The 16,567-nt window shown below is 41.0% G+C and overlaps 1 protein-coding gene across 3 annotated transcripts in view; it reads right to left on the bottom strand.

The window, feature by feature from the left end:
- Positions 1-16,567, bottom strand: part of EIF4E3 (eukaryotic translation initiation factor 4E family member 3) — a 77,254-nt gene that overhangs the window by 11,741 nt on the left and 48,946 nt on the right. For all 3 annotated transcript variants that reach the window (XM_010350104.3, XM_074404551.1, XM_039477475.2), the window contains 4 exons: positions 10,357-10,451; positions 7,534-7,594; positions 4,986-5,052; positions 1,176-1,331 (listed from right to left, as the gene is read on the bottom strand). In XM_010350104.3, coding sequence (XP_010348406.1) covers positions 1,176-1,331; positions 4,986-5,052; positions 7,534-7,594; positions 10,357-10,382 — 310 coding nt within the window. In that variant the 5' untranslated portion in view covers positions 10,383-10,451. The remainder of the gene's footprint in view (positions 1-1,175; positions 1,332-4,985; positions 5,053-7,533; positions 7,595-10,356; positions 10,452-16,567) is intronic.

Consider the following 16,567-nt stretch of genomic DNA (forward strand, 5'->3'; position numbering starts at 1 on the left):
ATTTAAACTTCCATTTAAAATTCAGAATATCTGCAGTGCCAGATCAGTCCCACTGCTTAACGTCGGAGTCATTTGGCCTGTAATGATATGGTTCCTTACAAGAAGGCCTTAGTGTTAATATCCTCTGTCATACTAGGATACTCACAAAACAAAATTTGCTTTTTTTATTCTTTTTGGCAAAGGGTTGGACAAAGTGAAGCAATGATGAAACGTATTTCAGCAATTCTAAGATGCACTCCTCACCACTACCACACACATCTTTGAAGACCTCTGGTGCCAATAATGTGTTACAGTTTAATTGGGAACCTTTTCTTTTTCTTTTGTAGTAATACTATACGTAATGGAGCATCTTATCTTCAAGAGCATTGTAGAGTCAATGAAATACGGTAGTTACAAAAATGGGTTATTGACTCTAAGAACAGTTCTGATATAGAAAATTTACCATACATGTGTAGGGCTGTCATCCTTTTCTCTGACTCATTGTTAAATGTGTAACCTGCAGTTTGATCTACCAAACATTGGTTTAACAGCACTAAGATGTTTTCATTATGAAAAAGAAGACTTTTTCAAAAGAGCACACAAAAGCAATGAACATGAATCATGATGGAAACAATGGGTCCACACACCTATTCACACTGTTAACATTTCACCACTAGGTATGAATTCTCTCTCGGTTCTGTGTCACAGTCATTCATAATGAGGAAGTATTAGCATTTCAGTAGAACATTCAATCATGCCTGTGCTCAGAATGTATTTCTTCCGAAAACACAGATGTTATACATTATAAATTCCTGTTTATGAAGGGATGATTGAATATCTACCTGCCAGTTCGTATAATGACATTTTTATTATTGTTGTTTCCAACACTATTGTAATTTTTTTTTTTTTTTTTGAGAATCAAAATTTCAGTTTAGGTACAAATTTTTGAAATAACAAATACAATATTTGTTATTTCCTTTTCTGATCCACACAGGTAGGCAAGAATAAAATCTCATTTTAATTTCTGAGACTAAGCTTTTTTTTTTTAAAACACTTAAATGTAGTTTACTGAATTCTTTTCTGAATTATCAAATTTCAAATGAGTCTGCCTTCACCACATTTGCAAAACGGTTTCTATCGTTAAAAGTATGATAGAGTAAGCTAGATAGAGTAATAACTGGAAATAAAGCACTTACGTTTATAAAATACTGCTTTAAAAGTTATGTGGGGCAGAAGTTCATAGATCTTTTCTAAAACAGTCGCTTCACCCACTAAAGAGGCATTTACATTCCAGACTTGGACGACGTCTTCTCGGTCTCGAACACTGACACTAACTCCTATTACTTCGTCATCTGAGGGGAAGACAGGAAAAAAATAAATGAGTGATACGTTCAAGTCAGTCTGACTGTTTCTAAGAACCTAGTCAGTTTATCTGAAAGTTAAGGATAAGATGGAAAAAAGAAGGTGGCACAAGACAACTTGTAAGAAATAACTGATTCTATGGGGAATCATTGGAAGAAAGCAAGTTAGTGCAAAAGCTATGGCAGTCATATCATATTTATCCAGGGACTTACATAAAGTGTTCCAGCCAAATGCATTTTCCAGATAAGTCATTTACCCTTTTTAACATTACCAAAGCTTTGTGACTATTTCTTACTGTTTTGATGAGACTTTTTCTAAAATGGGTTGCATAATTCCCTGCCCTCTGAAAGCCAAGTGAACTGAAATGAACTTTTCCTTGATGCCTTGCTGTCTCTGTTAAGGATAGCAAGAATTTCTCCTGACTTCCTGCCAAGCTTTCAGGGACCCTGGGGTGGTCAGCACTATATGCCCCGACACTAACTGGACCCAGATTGTGCATTCTCAGCTGCTCATCTGCTTTCTGTGGTTTACTTGTCTGCTCCTTTCCTGTGAATTCTTCCTGCTCTCTCTGATGCTTCCCTCTAGAAATCCCTTTTCTGGTGTTGGGCGTTATACTGTGGGCTAGAGACTCAATGCCCATCTGTTAGCACTGTGTATAGAGTGAGAGTAAAGTCTTCTCTGAGTACAGCTCTGCTATTCTAGGATCCCCCGTCAATGAATGAACGTTATAAGGCATTTATCTACATTGATTAAGGTGGGCCTTTTTTTAAAAAACAAAATTCCAGATTAGGGCTGGCTTGTACCTAGTTGAGAATGGCAGATGGATAGTAAGGTGTTACCCTGTTTTATCCTCCCTTGCAGTCACTTTGTTAACACTAATTTGCAGCAAAATGAAAGGAACACAAACTTTTGATTCCTGGTTTTCCTTTTTCATGACACGGTAATGAAATACAGTCAACTCTATGGACTTTGATAAACAGCATCAATAAGTAGCATGTGAGAGATAAGCATTATCAATATAAGAAAATTTTGCTTTAGTTAGTATACTAAGCCTAATTTGCTGGCCTCTATAAATCTAAATATTCATGCCATCAGTTTTTCTAGTTGTCTTCTGGAAGTTAAAATATTTCAGTATTAGGATATAATTTAAATAAAAACATATCCAATTTCGTGCAGTAATTTCTCCATTCTTCCCTTCTCCCGCTCCTCCTGTGTCTTCTTTTCTTTTTTAAAATGAATTTAATCTTGGCTAAATGTGTATGACTTGACACTAAATAAGTCCATTTACATAAATACTCAAAATCAGGTAAAATTAGCCTCTGATGTTAGAAGTTAGAGTGGAGGCTACCTTTGAAGGAAGGAAAGGCAGCAGAGGAGGTTGCTGGGGGGCTGGTAATGTCCTGCTTGTACATCTAGATGCTAAAGTTATATGCTTACTTTGTGATTATTTATCAAACTATATACATACAACGTGTGTATTTTTCTGTGTATCTGCTACATTTAAACAAAAGAGTCAAAAAAAGATAGCTAGTACCTTATCACGGCCATTCACAGAAACTTTTTATAGCATCAAGAAAGTATTTTTAGGTACAGATTCCTTACTTTGTAATTTACACTTTAAAATAGTCTTGCCAGAGTTCAATGTTATATTTTATATGAAAATAAAAATCATCAAATAAGAAGGGAACCTTTAGCCATGAAGTCACGGGATCACCCTTTAGGGGAAATGTTCGTGTTTCCAGTCTTTTGGTGTTACCTATTTCTACCCTATTGGTCAAAGCGTGATACAACTGATGGATGCTGAGCATGCTTAACTGTCAATATTTCAGTTTGGTTTGGCTCTTGGCAACCAGGCATAGTTACTAGCACTTTCACAAATGGCTCGGTTAAAAAAAAGGCTGCAACTCTTCACCAAAGGCAGATCTATCAGCAAACATGTAATATTCATAAGTAGAATCAACCAGCAAAACCTTGATTATTTTAGGGTACTGGCAACAGAAGACTTTAGAGCTGGGAGGAGCCACTGCTTAAAGATGAGGGGAGTGAGGCCCAGAGAGATTAGCTGACTTGATTAAAGTGGCAGAGCTAGTTAATGGAAGAGCTAATGGTTAATAGCTAATGGTGCTCTCACGTCCCAAGTCAACCACAAAAAAACTGGTCTTCTTTACTCAATACTGGCTATTCATTACTACCTTAGACTATTTTTCCCTGGTTCTGGAAACAGGAATAATTGATGCAGAAAACCTCCTCTCTCAGGGATTTATGTGTTTATAATTATACACGGGATACATTTTTGGCTGTATATTATCACGTTGCTAAATACTCCCTATTAAAACAGAAGGAATGTGTACTTACAGACAATTTTACCTTAATCCAGGTCTTTTTTTTTTTTTTTTTTTTTTTTTAAACCAGGGTCTCGCTCTGTCACCGAGGCTGCAGTGCAGTAGTGTGATCATAGCTCACTGTAGCCTCTACTTCCTGGGCTTAAGTGATTCTCCCACTACAGCCTTCCAAGTTGCTGGGGCTATGGGTGTATGCCACTATGCCCAGCTAATTTTTGCACATTTTGTAGAGACAAGGGTCTGTCTCTGTTTCTTAGGGTATTTCGAATTTCTGGCTTCAAGTGATCCTCCCATCTTGGCCTCCCAAAGTGCTGGGATTACAGTCATGAGCTACCAAGCCCAGCCCAGGTTTTGTCTTAAGTGAATAAAAAGTGGTATAAGAAGTAAGCAAAACAAAAGTGGAATGATTGGAACTCCTTGTGAGATGAATCTGAACCATGCCCCAGGACTGGCAAGACCTACAGGGCTCTCAAACATAGACCCATCTAAGACATCCGAGGGACAACTGATCATTGTCATTAGCTAAAAAGAAAAACTTCACTGGAAGCTGGGGAGGAAAAATAGTATTCTAAATGTTACTTCAGGAGCATTCAGAAGGAACTACCCAAAAAGAAAACAAAACTTTAAACAAGCAATTAAATTCTGCTCTTTGAGTGGGTTTATCACAAACACTAAACACTTAGAAATACCCTGGGTATTTGAAAATGGTCTCCAAAGGAAAGCTCTGAATAACTTCTGTCTTATCCTCTACCGTTAAATCATGCATAATAATGGTGAGCAGTCCCCACCTACCACTCTAGTCCTCTTTGAGCAGGGGACAGAGAGAACAAGAGGAACAGGTTGGGATTGAGAAGGACAGAGAGGATTGTGCTTGACCACCCACAAACTTCACTAGACACTGAAAGCATTTTCCCCTTCTGGAAGAACTGGAACAGATGAAGGGAATTTACTTTGTGTTAAGAGCCCAGCTAATGTCAGATTTTTCTTTCCTGTCTATTTATTTTGGGCAGATGGTTACAGATACTAACAAGTTGAGCTAGGAGGGAAAAATATACGTGACTATACACATACATGTATAAATATAATATGCACATATGTAAATATACATATGGACATAGGCGTACATATCTAATACTAAACACCACAATCACATGAAAAAAAAATTGAGTAACTTTGTAGTTCCAAAATAAACAACTTCAAAACATGTAAAAAGTCAAACACATGACCACAAACTTATGCAAGAAACAAGCACAAGCCAGGAGCACACGAAGCAGGGCCGACCAGAGCCGTGGGCTGCTTTACCTGCTGCGGCACAGTCTGTGAACTGTTCCCCGATGGTTGCCAACAGCAACTCTTTCCAAACTGTGGACTGATGTGGGAAAAGAATAAAAAACAAAACAAACAAAACACACATATTTTAAATTATCCTCAGGAGCTAAACAAGTTATGTTTTCTTCCACTTCATACGTACTTTCTGTGCCCATATTTGGAGTCCACAGACACCTCCAAATCCTAGGTGCAAACATTTATTATAGTGGCGTATTTTTCACTGGTTTACAAATAACTTTACACAGACATAAGTAAGCCAAAGTCTGGCAAAAGCTAATCGCTAGTGAAACCCCTGTTGAAATTCAGAGGAATTTCTAGGGAAAATGTATTGCAATGACTTAAAAGTTTCCAATTTCTTTACCTCTCACTGATTCAAAACATAGAAGCTGATTATATGTGGATGCTATTAGTAAAATCTTTCTCTTGAAAATCTTTTTTTTTTTTTTACAACTTATGTGGTACTTCAAAGGTTACACAAGTAAAGAACACTTCAGGATATTTCTTGTTTATTAAATACTAGCGTCTTGGGAAATTCCATTCACTTGAGGCAGACTGTTTGTGGGAGGCAATAGAACTGTATGTAAGAATGTATGTAATTTCCCTGGAAGGTTCAGTGCACGCTCTGGTCTGCCTCCTACCAATGAGAAACACTGGAGTTTCTTTCTCCTCATGATCTGCTGGTGCCATCCAACAGACAGCCACATTATTTCCTTTGAAAAGTTCTTGGTCCCATTTATCCTCCTTCCTGTGGTTCACAGGCTCCAAATTGCCCCCAAACTGCGTTTGAATCCAGAGAGGCTGCTTACTATCTGAAAACCAGGTGGGTTAACAACCTCTCTGATCATTAGTTTCTTTAGGTGAACAGGAAAATAATAATAGGGCTGACCTTCCAGGGCTGCTCTGGGTATGAAATTAGTCAACAAGTGTGCTCAAAGGGCTTAGTACAATGACTGCAATAAAAGGCCTTAACATTTAAGATCCATGCCATAAACAGCTGCTTGTTTGCTATATTCCAAGTGCTCAATACATATTAACTATAATAACAGTGTTTATTATTACGTCCTGACAAGCTTAAAGTCTTGCTGAACCTTTAACCAAGGCCACGGCGGTTAGCAAGAGAATGGAAAGTGACCTTTCATCCTTTTCCTTTCTCTTTCCTAGCCCACCCCTTCTGGTCTGCTAGTCTCCCACCTAGGAATCACGGCTTCCGTTTTCTATCTGTCCAGCTACAGTCCTTTAAGCTGTTAATGATGAAATGGAGAGTTGGGAGAGGCCATTAGGGGAAAGGAGACTTCACCCTTCTGCTTTGAATTCAGACCAGTTTGGCCCACAGACCCCCACTAGTTGATGACGAAAAGTAGGCTAAGCTGCCTGGCATGAGGGCATTTGCACGGATTATTTGCATTATTATTTGTGACCTAGTGCAGCCAAGGGAGCTAGCAAGGAGGGAGAGGACAAAACTGCCTCTCAGCTGCTCTTCAAGGAATGCGGACGTCATGATTACTTCTGCTAGAGTTCAAAGTCTAGTGTGAATAAAGAAAGAACACGGAAAGGCAAAAAGTGTTGTTCATAATGAAATTTTAAGAACACCTTATATTTTCTCATTCTCCTACATTCTCTGCTCCCCTGATATTTTTTATTATGTAGGCCAAATAACAGTAAAACCTTGGAGCTTCACATCTTGACTACCAGTTTGCACCTTTGACAAATAAATCTGGTCATATCTTTAGGTATGTGCTTATAGGAAAATGACTCCAGCTCAAGCATATGGGTCCCTGGAGACATTACAGTTCTTTGAGGTTATCCACATGAAAGAAACCATGAAAAGGAAACTGGGCAGCATTTCCCCTTTGCCCATTTTCAAAGCAGCTTTTTGGTTTTCCAGGGCTTAAGATAACTGATTTTAGGGTTCACATTCATTTCCAGTCAAAATGACAAATTAGAGCTCACTCTGGGAAATCTGGGTTTCTGAGACTTGACCACTGCAAACCAGCAGCTCATCACACCCTCCAGGTGCTCATCAGCCCCAGAGGGAGAGGGAGCAGAGTCTCTCATGAAACCACAAAGGATGGTGAAATGCCAAGCCTCCCCATTCTCTGTGCCATGGTCATTCTCAGAACTGCTTTTGCTCCCCCTCGTAGAGGAGGGATGAGCCTTTGGAAGGAAATATGCTGCTTCGGATTTCGTAAAACCAATTTCCCTGTGTTAGTCATGGCTGTCAAGGGAATGTCCACCATAAAGACATTCACCCAGCTTTTCTGTGAAGTTCACAGGCATTTACTCCTGCAGACTGCATCATACAGTCACATATTACACCACGTCTATGGAGAAGCACAATGATATACTTTCAAGGCAACAGTGTAAGGCAGAAAATCATCGAGGTCAGAGCAGAATTTCTCACTCCCAGCCTGTTTGGGGACTGCCAAGTAAATAGGCTGTCTGCAAAGCACAGAATGCTGATCACAGGCCATCAACAACCCCAAGCCTCGCTGGTTCTAGACGAAGATCAGAAGGAACCTACCGTGCTGTCCTTGGGGACTTTCATCTTCCATACGCCGCCTTTTGCATTACTCTCCTCTTCCCTGGGCCAAAGACCAACGTTTAAAGTTAGACTCAGGACGAAGTGATTCTACATACACTTAAATATGTCTACCTACATTTAGTTTAACAACACATGACCTTAAAACAAAAATAACTGGGCATTTTTCTTTTTTCTTTTTTATTGTGGATACATAATAGTTGTACATATTTATGGGGTATAACTGAATTTTTTTTTTAAAGACTTTGTCACCCAGGCTGGAGTGCAGCAGCATGATCGTAGCTCCCTGTAGCCTTGAACTCCTGGGCTCGAGCAATCCTCCCACCTCAGCCTCCCAAGTAGCTGGGATTATAGGCATGTGCCACCATACCTGGCTAATTAAAAAAACTTTTTTTAGAGATGAGGTCTCTCTCAATTTGCTGCTCAGACTTGTCTTGAACGCCTGACCTCAAGCAATCCTCCCACCTTGACCTCCCAAAATACTGGGATTACAGGCCTGAGCCACAACATCTGGCCTACATGTGATATTCTGATACATGCATACAATGTGTAATGACTGAATCAGGGTATTTATCTATCCATCACCTCAATCCTTTATCATTTCCTTATGTTAGGAACAGTCCAATTCCACTCTTTCAGTTATTTTGAAATCGATAATGAATTATTGTTAAGTATACTTACCCTACTATGCTCCAAGACCTCATTCATTTTAACGTTATCTTTATACCCATTAATCATCCCCTCTTTATCACACCCCATCACCTGCAACTTCCAGGCCTCTGCTAATTATCATTCTACTATCTTTCTCTGTCAATTAAATTGGTTTTTTTGTTTGTTTGTTTGTTTGTTTTAGCTCCTACATATGTTTGAGAACATGAGATATTTGTCTTTTCATGCCTGGTTTCTCTCACTAAATATAATGTTCTCCAATTCCATCATGTTGTTGCAAATGGCAGAATTTCATTTTTTTGATGGCCGAATACTATTCCATTGTATACATGTACCACATAGTCTTTATTCATTCATCTGCTGATGGACACTTACGTTGATTCCGTATCTTAGCTCTTCTGAATGGTACTGCAATAAACGTGGAAGTGTAGATATCTCTTCGACATACTGATTTCCTTTCTTTTGGGTACATATCCGGCAGGGGGACTGCTGGGTCATGTGACAGTTCTACTTTTAGACTTCATACTGCTCTCCATAGTTGGCTGTGCTAATTTACATTTCCACCAACAGTGTACGAGGGCTCCCCTTTCTCCACACCCTCACCAGCATTCACTATTACCAGTCTTTTGGATAAAAGCCATTTTAACTGGAGTAAGACTGGACATTTTTAAATTAACTCTTCCCCAGTCCTTTTGTTGGAAACAGATGCAGAGGAAACGAAAGGAAGGAGCTAGGGATGGAGAGGGCAGAAAGTGGCATTCAGTGTCTACATGGGCAGGGAGGGCAATGGGACTTGAGATCCTCATCCTCAAAGGGTTGGTGCAGAGAGGCTCCCTCGACTTTGGGATTGACAATGAATATGGCTGCTTCATACACGAGAAGGCCCTTACACGTCAATGTCACAATCACAACACTGTCTCATGTGATTCTCCTATCAACCATGTATCAAGGCCTCGTGGGTGTCCCTGTAGGGGGCATCTGCTCCCTTTCTGGTTAGAGCATCCCAGTTTCCCTCTAAAGAGCCACCTGCCCCCTACTCTTCTGTGAAATACACTCAGGCAGAGTTGATTCCACATCCTGGCTTCAAAGATGGGCCTGTGACACAGGCTAGCCTATGAGAGTACTGCCTCTTCCTAGTCCTTGTGATTGGCCAGAAATGGAAAAGAGACCCAAAGTGGGACAATGAGAGTCAGCCCTGGGATTTTATCCCAGCTGCAGAGTGCCGACATTGGTAAAATTGCAGGACGTAAGACTGGAGCACATGAAGGCCACTTTGCCACCTCAGATTGTAGATAATTAAACCAAAAATTAAATCAATGTAGGATAAAGCAAAATAATTCTGGTGGGGAGCATCAGATTCCTGATAAACCTGGAGCTGGATCTGCCAGAAACTGGCCCTACCAGTGCAGTGAACTTACCAGTCGCAAGTTAAAAACATATTCCTTTTTTTTTTTTCGCTCACATTAGGTTTCTGGTGGCTGGGTGTGGTGGCTCATGCCTATAATCCCAGTACTTTGGGAGGCTGAGGCAGGCAGATGACTTGAGCCCAGAAGTTCAAGACAAACCTAGGCAACAGGGTGAAACCCCATCTCTACTAAAAATAAAAAATTAGCTGGGGGTGGTGGCACACACGTATAGTCTTAGCTACTTGGGAGGCCGAGGTGGGAGGTTCACCTCAGCCTGGGAGGTCAAGGCTGTAGTGAGCTGTGATGGTGCCACTGCACTCCAGCCTGGGTGATAGAGTGAGACGCTGACTGAAAACAAAGAAAAAATAAAGTAAACCAATCAACCAAACAAAAAACACAAAAACAAATTAGGTTTCTGTCATTTGCTACTAATCAAGATAAGACACATTTCCATTTTATTAATGAGTAAATAATTCAGAAGGAGTGAATGACATAAGGATTTATCACTAATTGGGACTCTAGACTGGGCAAACTAACTTACTGTCCATCTTCATCACTACCTCAAGCTACTAAAGAAGGAGGACACTTACCCTCCAACCCTGGGCCATGACTGGTATCACAGACTTTCTGTGTGGTTCATGTGAGACACATCTCAGGTGATACGATCTTTTATGAGGTTCACAAACATTTCCTTCCCACCTTGACCTTAAATTACACATTAGACACTTACCAGAGTGGTCGCCTCTCTCCTCTCATTAAATGGTAACTACATCTCAAAGGCAGGCTAGTCACAGGAGGGATATTATTGTATACACTCCAGAATATCTTTAAAAGAAAAACAAATACTTTGTTTAATATACCCAGTATTGATTTATTATGCTGCTAGATTACAAAATTAATACATTAAAGAAACATTTTTATTCTCATTGTTTTATCCATTCAAAACAGATTTTTCTCAGTATCCCTTCTAATTCTCTGTTAGAAAATGTATACGACATTAAAGAATGCTGGACTTAGTGGCTCACGCCTGTAATCCCAGCACTTTGGGAGGCTGAGGCAGGCGGATCACTTGAGCCCAGGAGTTCAAGACCAGCCTGGACAATGTGGCGAGATCCCATCTCTTAAAAAAAATACAAAAAATTAGCTGGGCACGGTGGCACATGCCTGTAGTCCCAGATACCAGGAGGTTGAGGTGGGAGGATAGCTTGAGCCCGGGAAGTCGAGGCTGCAGGTGAGCCAAGATCTCACCACTGCATTCCAACCTGGGTAACAGGAGTGACACCCTGCCTCAAAACCAAACAAACACAAAAACAACAAGTAAAGACGTTCCTTGCTGATGCTGTGCCAAGTTCTATGCTTCAGGAAGCCATGGTTATTAAGCAAACATTCCTATGCAACATGTCCACACATAAAATCGGAAAGGACTTTGCTAACGGTTTTTGACAGCTAGATAGTATCTACTAAAGCCTTTAGTACTGAATATATGTACTGAACAGATTTATAACTATTTCATTATAATAGACCCTGTCTTTCTCTAAGCCTGGAAGGAGTCAGTGATGCTGGGGCTTGGGGGTTGAGGGGTAAAGGAGATGGCAGAGAAACCACCTTAGACACTCTGTTTCCCCCTTATCTCTCCACTGCTAAAGGAACAGGGAACAGCTTAGGCATCGAAGCAACAAGCTGCGCAAGATATACGGTGTGATAGACGGCACGTCTGTGTCTTCCCCAAATTCATATGCTGAAACCCTAACTACCAATAGGATGGGGTTAGCAGGTGGGGCCTCTGGGTAATCAGGTCATGAGGGTAAGTGCCACCATGACGGGCTTGGTGTTCTTATGAGAAGATGAAGAGAGCCAGCCCTCCCTCTGCCGCATGAAGGTACAAGGAGAAGGTGGCTACGTACAAACCAGAAGAAGCCCTCACCTGATGTGCCCATGCTCACACCCTGATCTCAGACTTCCAGACTCCAGAACTGAGAAGCAAGGGTTTGTTGCAGAAACTGCCCAGTCTATGGTATTTGGTTATAGTAGCCTGAACTAAGACACAGGGCAACTGGTAAACAGAAATAGATTACACAAAAATAACAAAGTAATAGTAATAAAACAGGAAGAGTCTCAGCAAAGACAAGTGGTCTGGAGCCGTCCTCTGTGCCAGGCTTTGTTCTATAAACATTTCCACGTTTATGCAACGTATCCTAATCACAGTCTTAGGAGGAGGCGTGATTGTTATCCTTGTTTTAAAGATAAGGACATCAGGCAAAGACGAACCTTTCCCAAGACTCACTGTTTGGCATGACCATTAGGATTAGGATGCGGATTGAGGCGAAGAAGAAGAAAATGCTTGCCCATTTGTTTGGAGTAGGTCATAGAATTACTATGCTATGAATGCTATGCACAGAATTACTGTGCAAACAAGAAATATTTTTCTGTGTGGTGAGATAAGAATAGGGTGATCATCTGCGTCTCCCAGTGGGTCTGAGGAAATCAGTATGAGTAAAAGAGCAATTAGAAAAATCAATCCTGGGCTCACGAATTGAGTCACATGGGTGGGATGGAATTTTATTTATGCTGAATGATAATCCTGCTGGGTTGTTCAAGCCTGTTTTGTGTTAAAAAAAAAATAATAAAGCTGAATTAACTGCAAAGGTGGCAATGATGAACTGTAAGATCAAATTGAAGGCAAAAAAAACCCTATAGGATGATAGATGTATTAATTGAGAATTCACCTTGGCACCCTTCTATTAAACTGGTGCTAGCGTCAGGAGGAGCTGAACGCTAATGTAAGAACAGTAGCTCCTCAAACACGCATCTGCCTTTATGGCGGTACCTATCCTACAAATGCTTGGCTATCTGTGCCAATAATATTATTCCAATATTTCAGTTCCTGTCTGTGGTGTGAGGATGGGTAGGCTGGGCTGGAATCTGAACCCAGGCAATTTGATTCCCAAACCCCTGTTCCTAACCACTCAGCTATTTTCTTTGAAGATATTGCCATATGTTTTTGACACATCTTTCTCCAATCTTAGCATCCAGGAATCAGATGGCGAAGCCACAGAAAGAGGGACACCTGTTCAAGATGTTTTCCCACCAGTAAGATGCACATAATTCCCGAGAGGCTGGTGGTTGTCAACTCCAGCCTGAGAACCCAGTTATGATGTGGCAATGACCTCTGTAGATTTTATGCACAGAAATGAAGTTAAGATGAAAACCCCTGCCTGAGGTAAAACTAAGAGGACTTTGGTGCTGGCAAACTTCAAGTCTCCTTAAAGGCATCACAAACCAAAGTTCCTGCCACCATATCCCTGTCAAAATTGTTAAATCTCGACTTTCTTTTTTTTTTTTTTGAGATGGAGTCTCGCTCTGCTGCCCGGGCTGACAGTGGTGCGATCTCGGCTCACTGCAACCTCTACCTACCAGGTTCAAGCGATTCTCCTGCCTCAGCCTCCTGAGTAGCTGGGATTACAGGCATGTGCTACCACACAGGCTAATTTTTGTATTTTTAGTAGAGATGGGGTTTCGCCATGTTGGTCAGGCTGGTCTCGAATTCCTGACCTTGTGATCTGCCTGCCTCAAACTCCCAAAGTGCTGGGATTACAGGCATGAGCCACTGGGCTCAGCCAAATCTTGACTTTTTAACCTAGTATTTGAAGCACATTGAAAAAAAGACAACAAAACACTTCTTCCATTTCAAAGATCAGAAAAACACTCTAAGGATCATGCTAAAGACTGGAGTTTTAGAAGCTTCTCTTGAAAACAAAAACAGACAACTGACTGATTCTGTTTGGGTTGGCAAATTTGACAGGAAGAGATTACAGCCCAAGAAGATCAGGGATAGGCTTAACATATTCATTAAAGCAAATATTTGTACATTTGTGCTGAGCACAAAATAGGAGCGAAATATCCAGTCACACCATTTTTAAAAAGCCCTATTTAAAAACCATGTGCCATTAAACTGGTCTGCTTCCCTGTTGGAAACCTCATCCAATGCGTAGAATATTTGTGAAGTATGTCTGCTGGTGAAATACCTACAGGAAGGAATCTAGCATTACTCAGCTTCTAAAAACCTCTTCCGCCCTTGCAAAAGTGAAAGGTCTGTTACAGTGGAAGCCTGGTGATTCAAGATTATACTCTCTGGAACACATCTTGAAAATGGAAACACTTAAATTTTACTATATATAAAACCTTACAAGTAGATTTCAAAAGCCATTAGGTTTACAATTAGTTCTGTTAGGGCTGCAAATAGAAGATTGCAGTGAAACTAAGCACAATGTTTATTAATGATGGTTGAATACTTTTTAAAAAGCCTTAATAATCACCCTAGGACTAGAAAAGGTATAAAAGTTGAGCATCATTCATTCAGTCAACATCTGTGACTGTCAGTTGTGAAGAGGGCACTGTGATGAGTCATGGGGAACAGAGCGGAACGCGGGAGAATCAGCTTTGGACCACAGCAATCCACTCCTTGGTGGGTATGTTCTGGAGCACCAATCTGGCACCTCTCCTTGAGAAACTGAGGCAGGGAAGACACCTGTCCAGTGGAGTCTAATAGGTGGATTTAAGACCTAGGTTCTCAGGATAACCTTCACAGGCCATGTAGCCCTTGAAACCCAAGTTGCCTCCTCTGTATAAGGACACAGCTATTTCAATGGAAAATGTAATGATGAAATGCAAAGTGAAAGCACTTGCTAGGCCTAAGGAAGGAAGCAAAGTAAGGTTAGACCCATTAATATGCTGACCACTTGACAAATCCCCAGTCTATTAGTACTGATTGGAGCAATTATGCCCCACCTGACAGTCTTCTGCCAAATAGACAATCATTAATCACCAGGAAAGCTGGCAAATTTCCTAATGGAATGTTCTGAAGAAAAAGAATGCACTTGGAAATTCTTCAGAAGAAAAGATGCCATGTGCTGACAGACAACAAAGTGAAAGGTCTGTTTTGCAAAACAAATAAAAAACAAAACCACTTAGCAAATACACCTCAAAAAAAAAAAAAATCCAAGATGTATTCCAAGGTTGTGGCATGTGTAGCAGGAGAGTATTTTCAAAAAATAAAACAAATACTTTTGCTCATTAGGTATTACTGGTTGCCTGGGGCTTCCCACCAACTGAATCAGTGGTACTTATGCACAGGGCCAATAGACGTCTGAACCGAGCAGGCTACTGAAGAGCTTAATGGATGCTTTTAACTCACAGCAGACAAAAAAGCTGAAAGTGAAGTCCTTCTGACTTACAAGAGCTAGGTACTTGAGAGAGAAATGGGTTTTCCTTTGAATTCCAAAAAGGGCTTGACTTAAAGAGAGAGCCCAACTGTGGAGCTGTGATCACAGAGTGGACAGATGTGACAGGATGTGAAGATAATTTCCCACCACATAGAAAGTCAGTTAGGAAAAAATAAACTCAGAGTTTGGGGGTTAAAAGCATGAAGTGAGAGAAGAGTGGGGTTAAAACCCTGAAAGGATGGAAGAGAGCCCTACCCAAAGTTTGGGGAGCCCTAGAGCAGAGCGGTGTGGAACCTGCTTCCTGGTACAGCCCATGAGGCTCCAAGATGCCCAGAGAAGACCCCCATTCCTACAGTGTTGGGCAATATGGTGGCCAGGTCCGAGAACAGCTGTGAAGGGAGGAGCGTTATTCTTGCCGGGCGAGCCTGCCACAACCTTATAAAGTTTCCCTCCTTCTGGTGGGGTAGGTGGAAGACAGCCAACATTTCCTAAATTCTCAATCTGAAGCTTAAAATTGCTAGAAAGCCCATGGACAGTAGGGCCTGGGGTCTGGATGTGGGTGACAGTAGGGGGTCTTCATGACAGGAGGTTATAACAGGGCCAAAGGTGGTGAGTATGGCCCAAGGTCTGGAGGGGCCAGGGTATTTTGGCATATGCCTGCTCATGTGGAGAAGGAAAACGGGGTGGCCATTCTCCCCAAAAGAGACTAAAATTGGACGAGACCCAGTTTCACAGATGAAGTGACTTAATTACCTTTAATTAACAAGGTCGTATCTCGCCCCTACTCCAATACACACACACAATGGCCCTCCACTGAGAATGTGGAGGAACACAAACAATTTAACTTCGGTTACATTTCTGTACAACTGGGTTGTAGCTATAGATGTTGATCCTACTATGCATATAATGAGTAAACTAAATGATGGATAAAGAAGCTGGTTATACTTGATGTGAAGTCTGTGCTAGACAGAACTATGAGGTGGACCTGGCTGCAGGTCTTTCTCTTTCATTTCAGAGTTGGGTTTCTTCCTCTCTCCTCTCAGGCCCCTCCCTTCACCCAAGTGGTTCACTCAGGTCATTCTATTACAGGACACCACCCACCATGGGCTGTCCTGTTGTGTCCTGGGCAGCGAGTCCTTGCAATCAATCTTTCCATCATCCTCTAGGATCAATACTGACCTATGAAACCTCTTCTTCTGAAGGAAGAGCCCTCATTTCCCAAGGGTTTGGAAAGCAATCTGCTGCTCTAACTTAATGATCCATAACTGCACAACCACAGTCAGGCAGCTTGACCTGCTGATATGAAATGAAGTCTTGATATCATTGACAGTACATAGGATAAGTCTGGCATATGCAGGGGTAATATTTTCTTAATTTTTATAGGTTACATATATTCTTTGTGAAGACTTTCTGTGTATGATAAACGATGCTGAATTTCCACTTACAGAGGAAATATGAAGTTTGTTTTAAGCAAATTTAATAAAAAGTCAATTTATAAGAAATAATGGGTAGAATGCAGTATAAGTGAGACAAGTGTGGCAAAATCTTGAAGGTGATACATCAAATAACAGATTTGAGACAGAGTGCTGTACAGGACTGAATTTTTAGGGGTGGAATTTTGAGTCTTGTAGCAGGTAAGACAGAAACTATGGACAAAGGAGAGTTCTCTTGCAAATCACAGCTGACAGGTAGCTCTTCATTCTTTAAGACAGGCATCCC

Source organism: Saimiri boliviensis, chromosome 8, assembly GCF_048565385.1.
Source record: "Saimiri boliviensis isolate mSaiBol1 chromosome 8, mSaiBol1.pri, whole genome shotgun sequence".
Taxonomy (NCBI): domain Eukaryota; kingdom Metazoa; phylum Chordata; class Mammalia; order Primates; family Cebidae; genus Saimiri; species Saimiri boliviensis.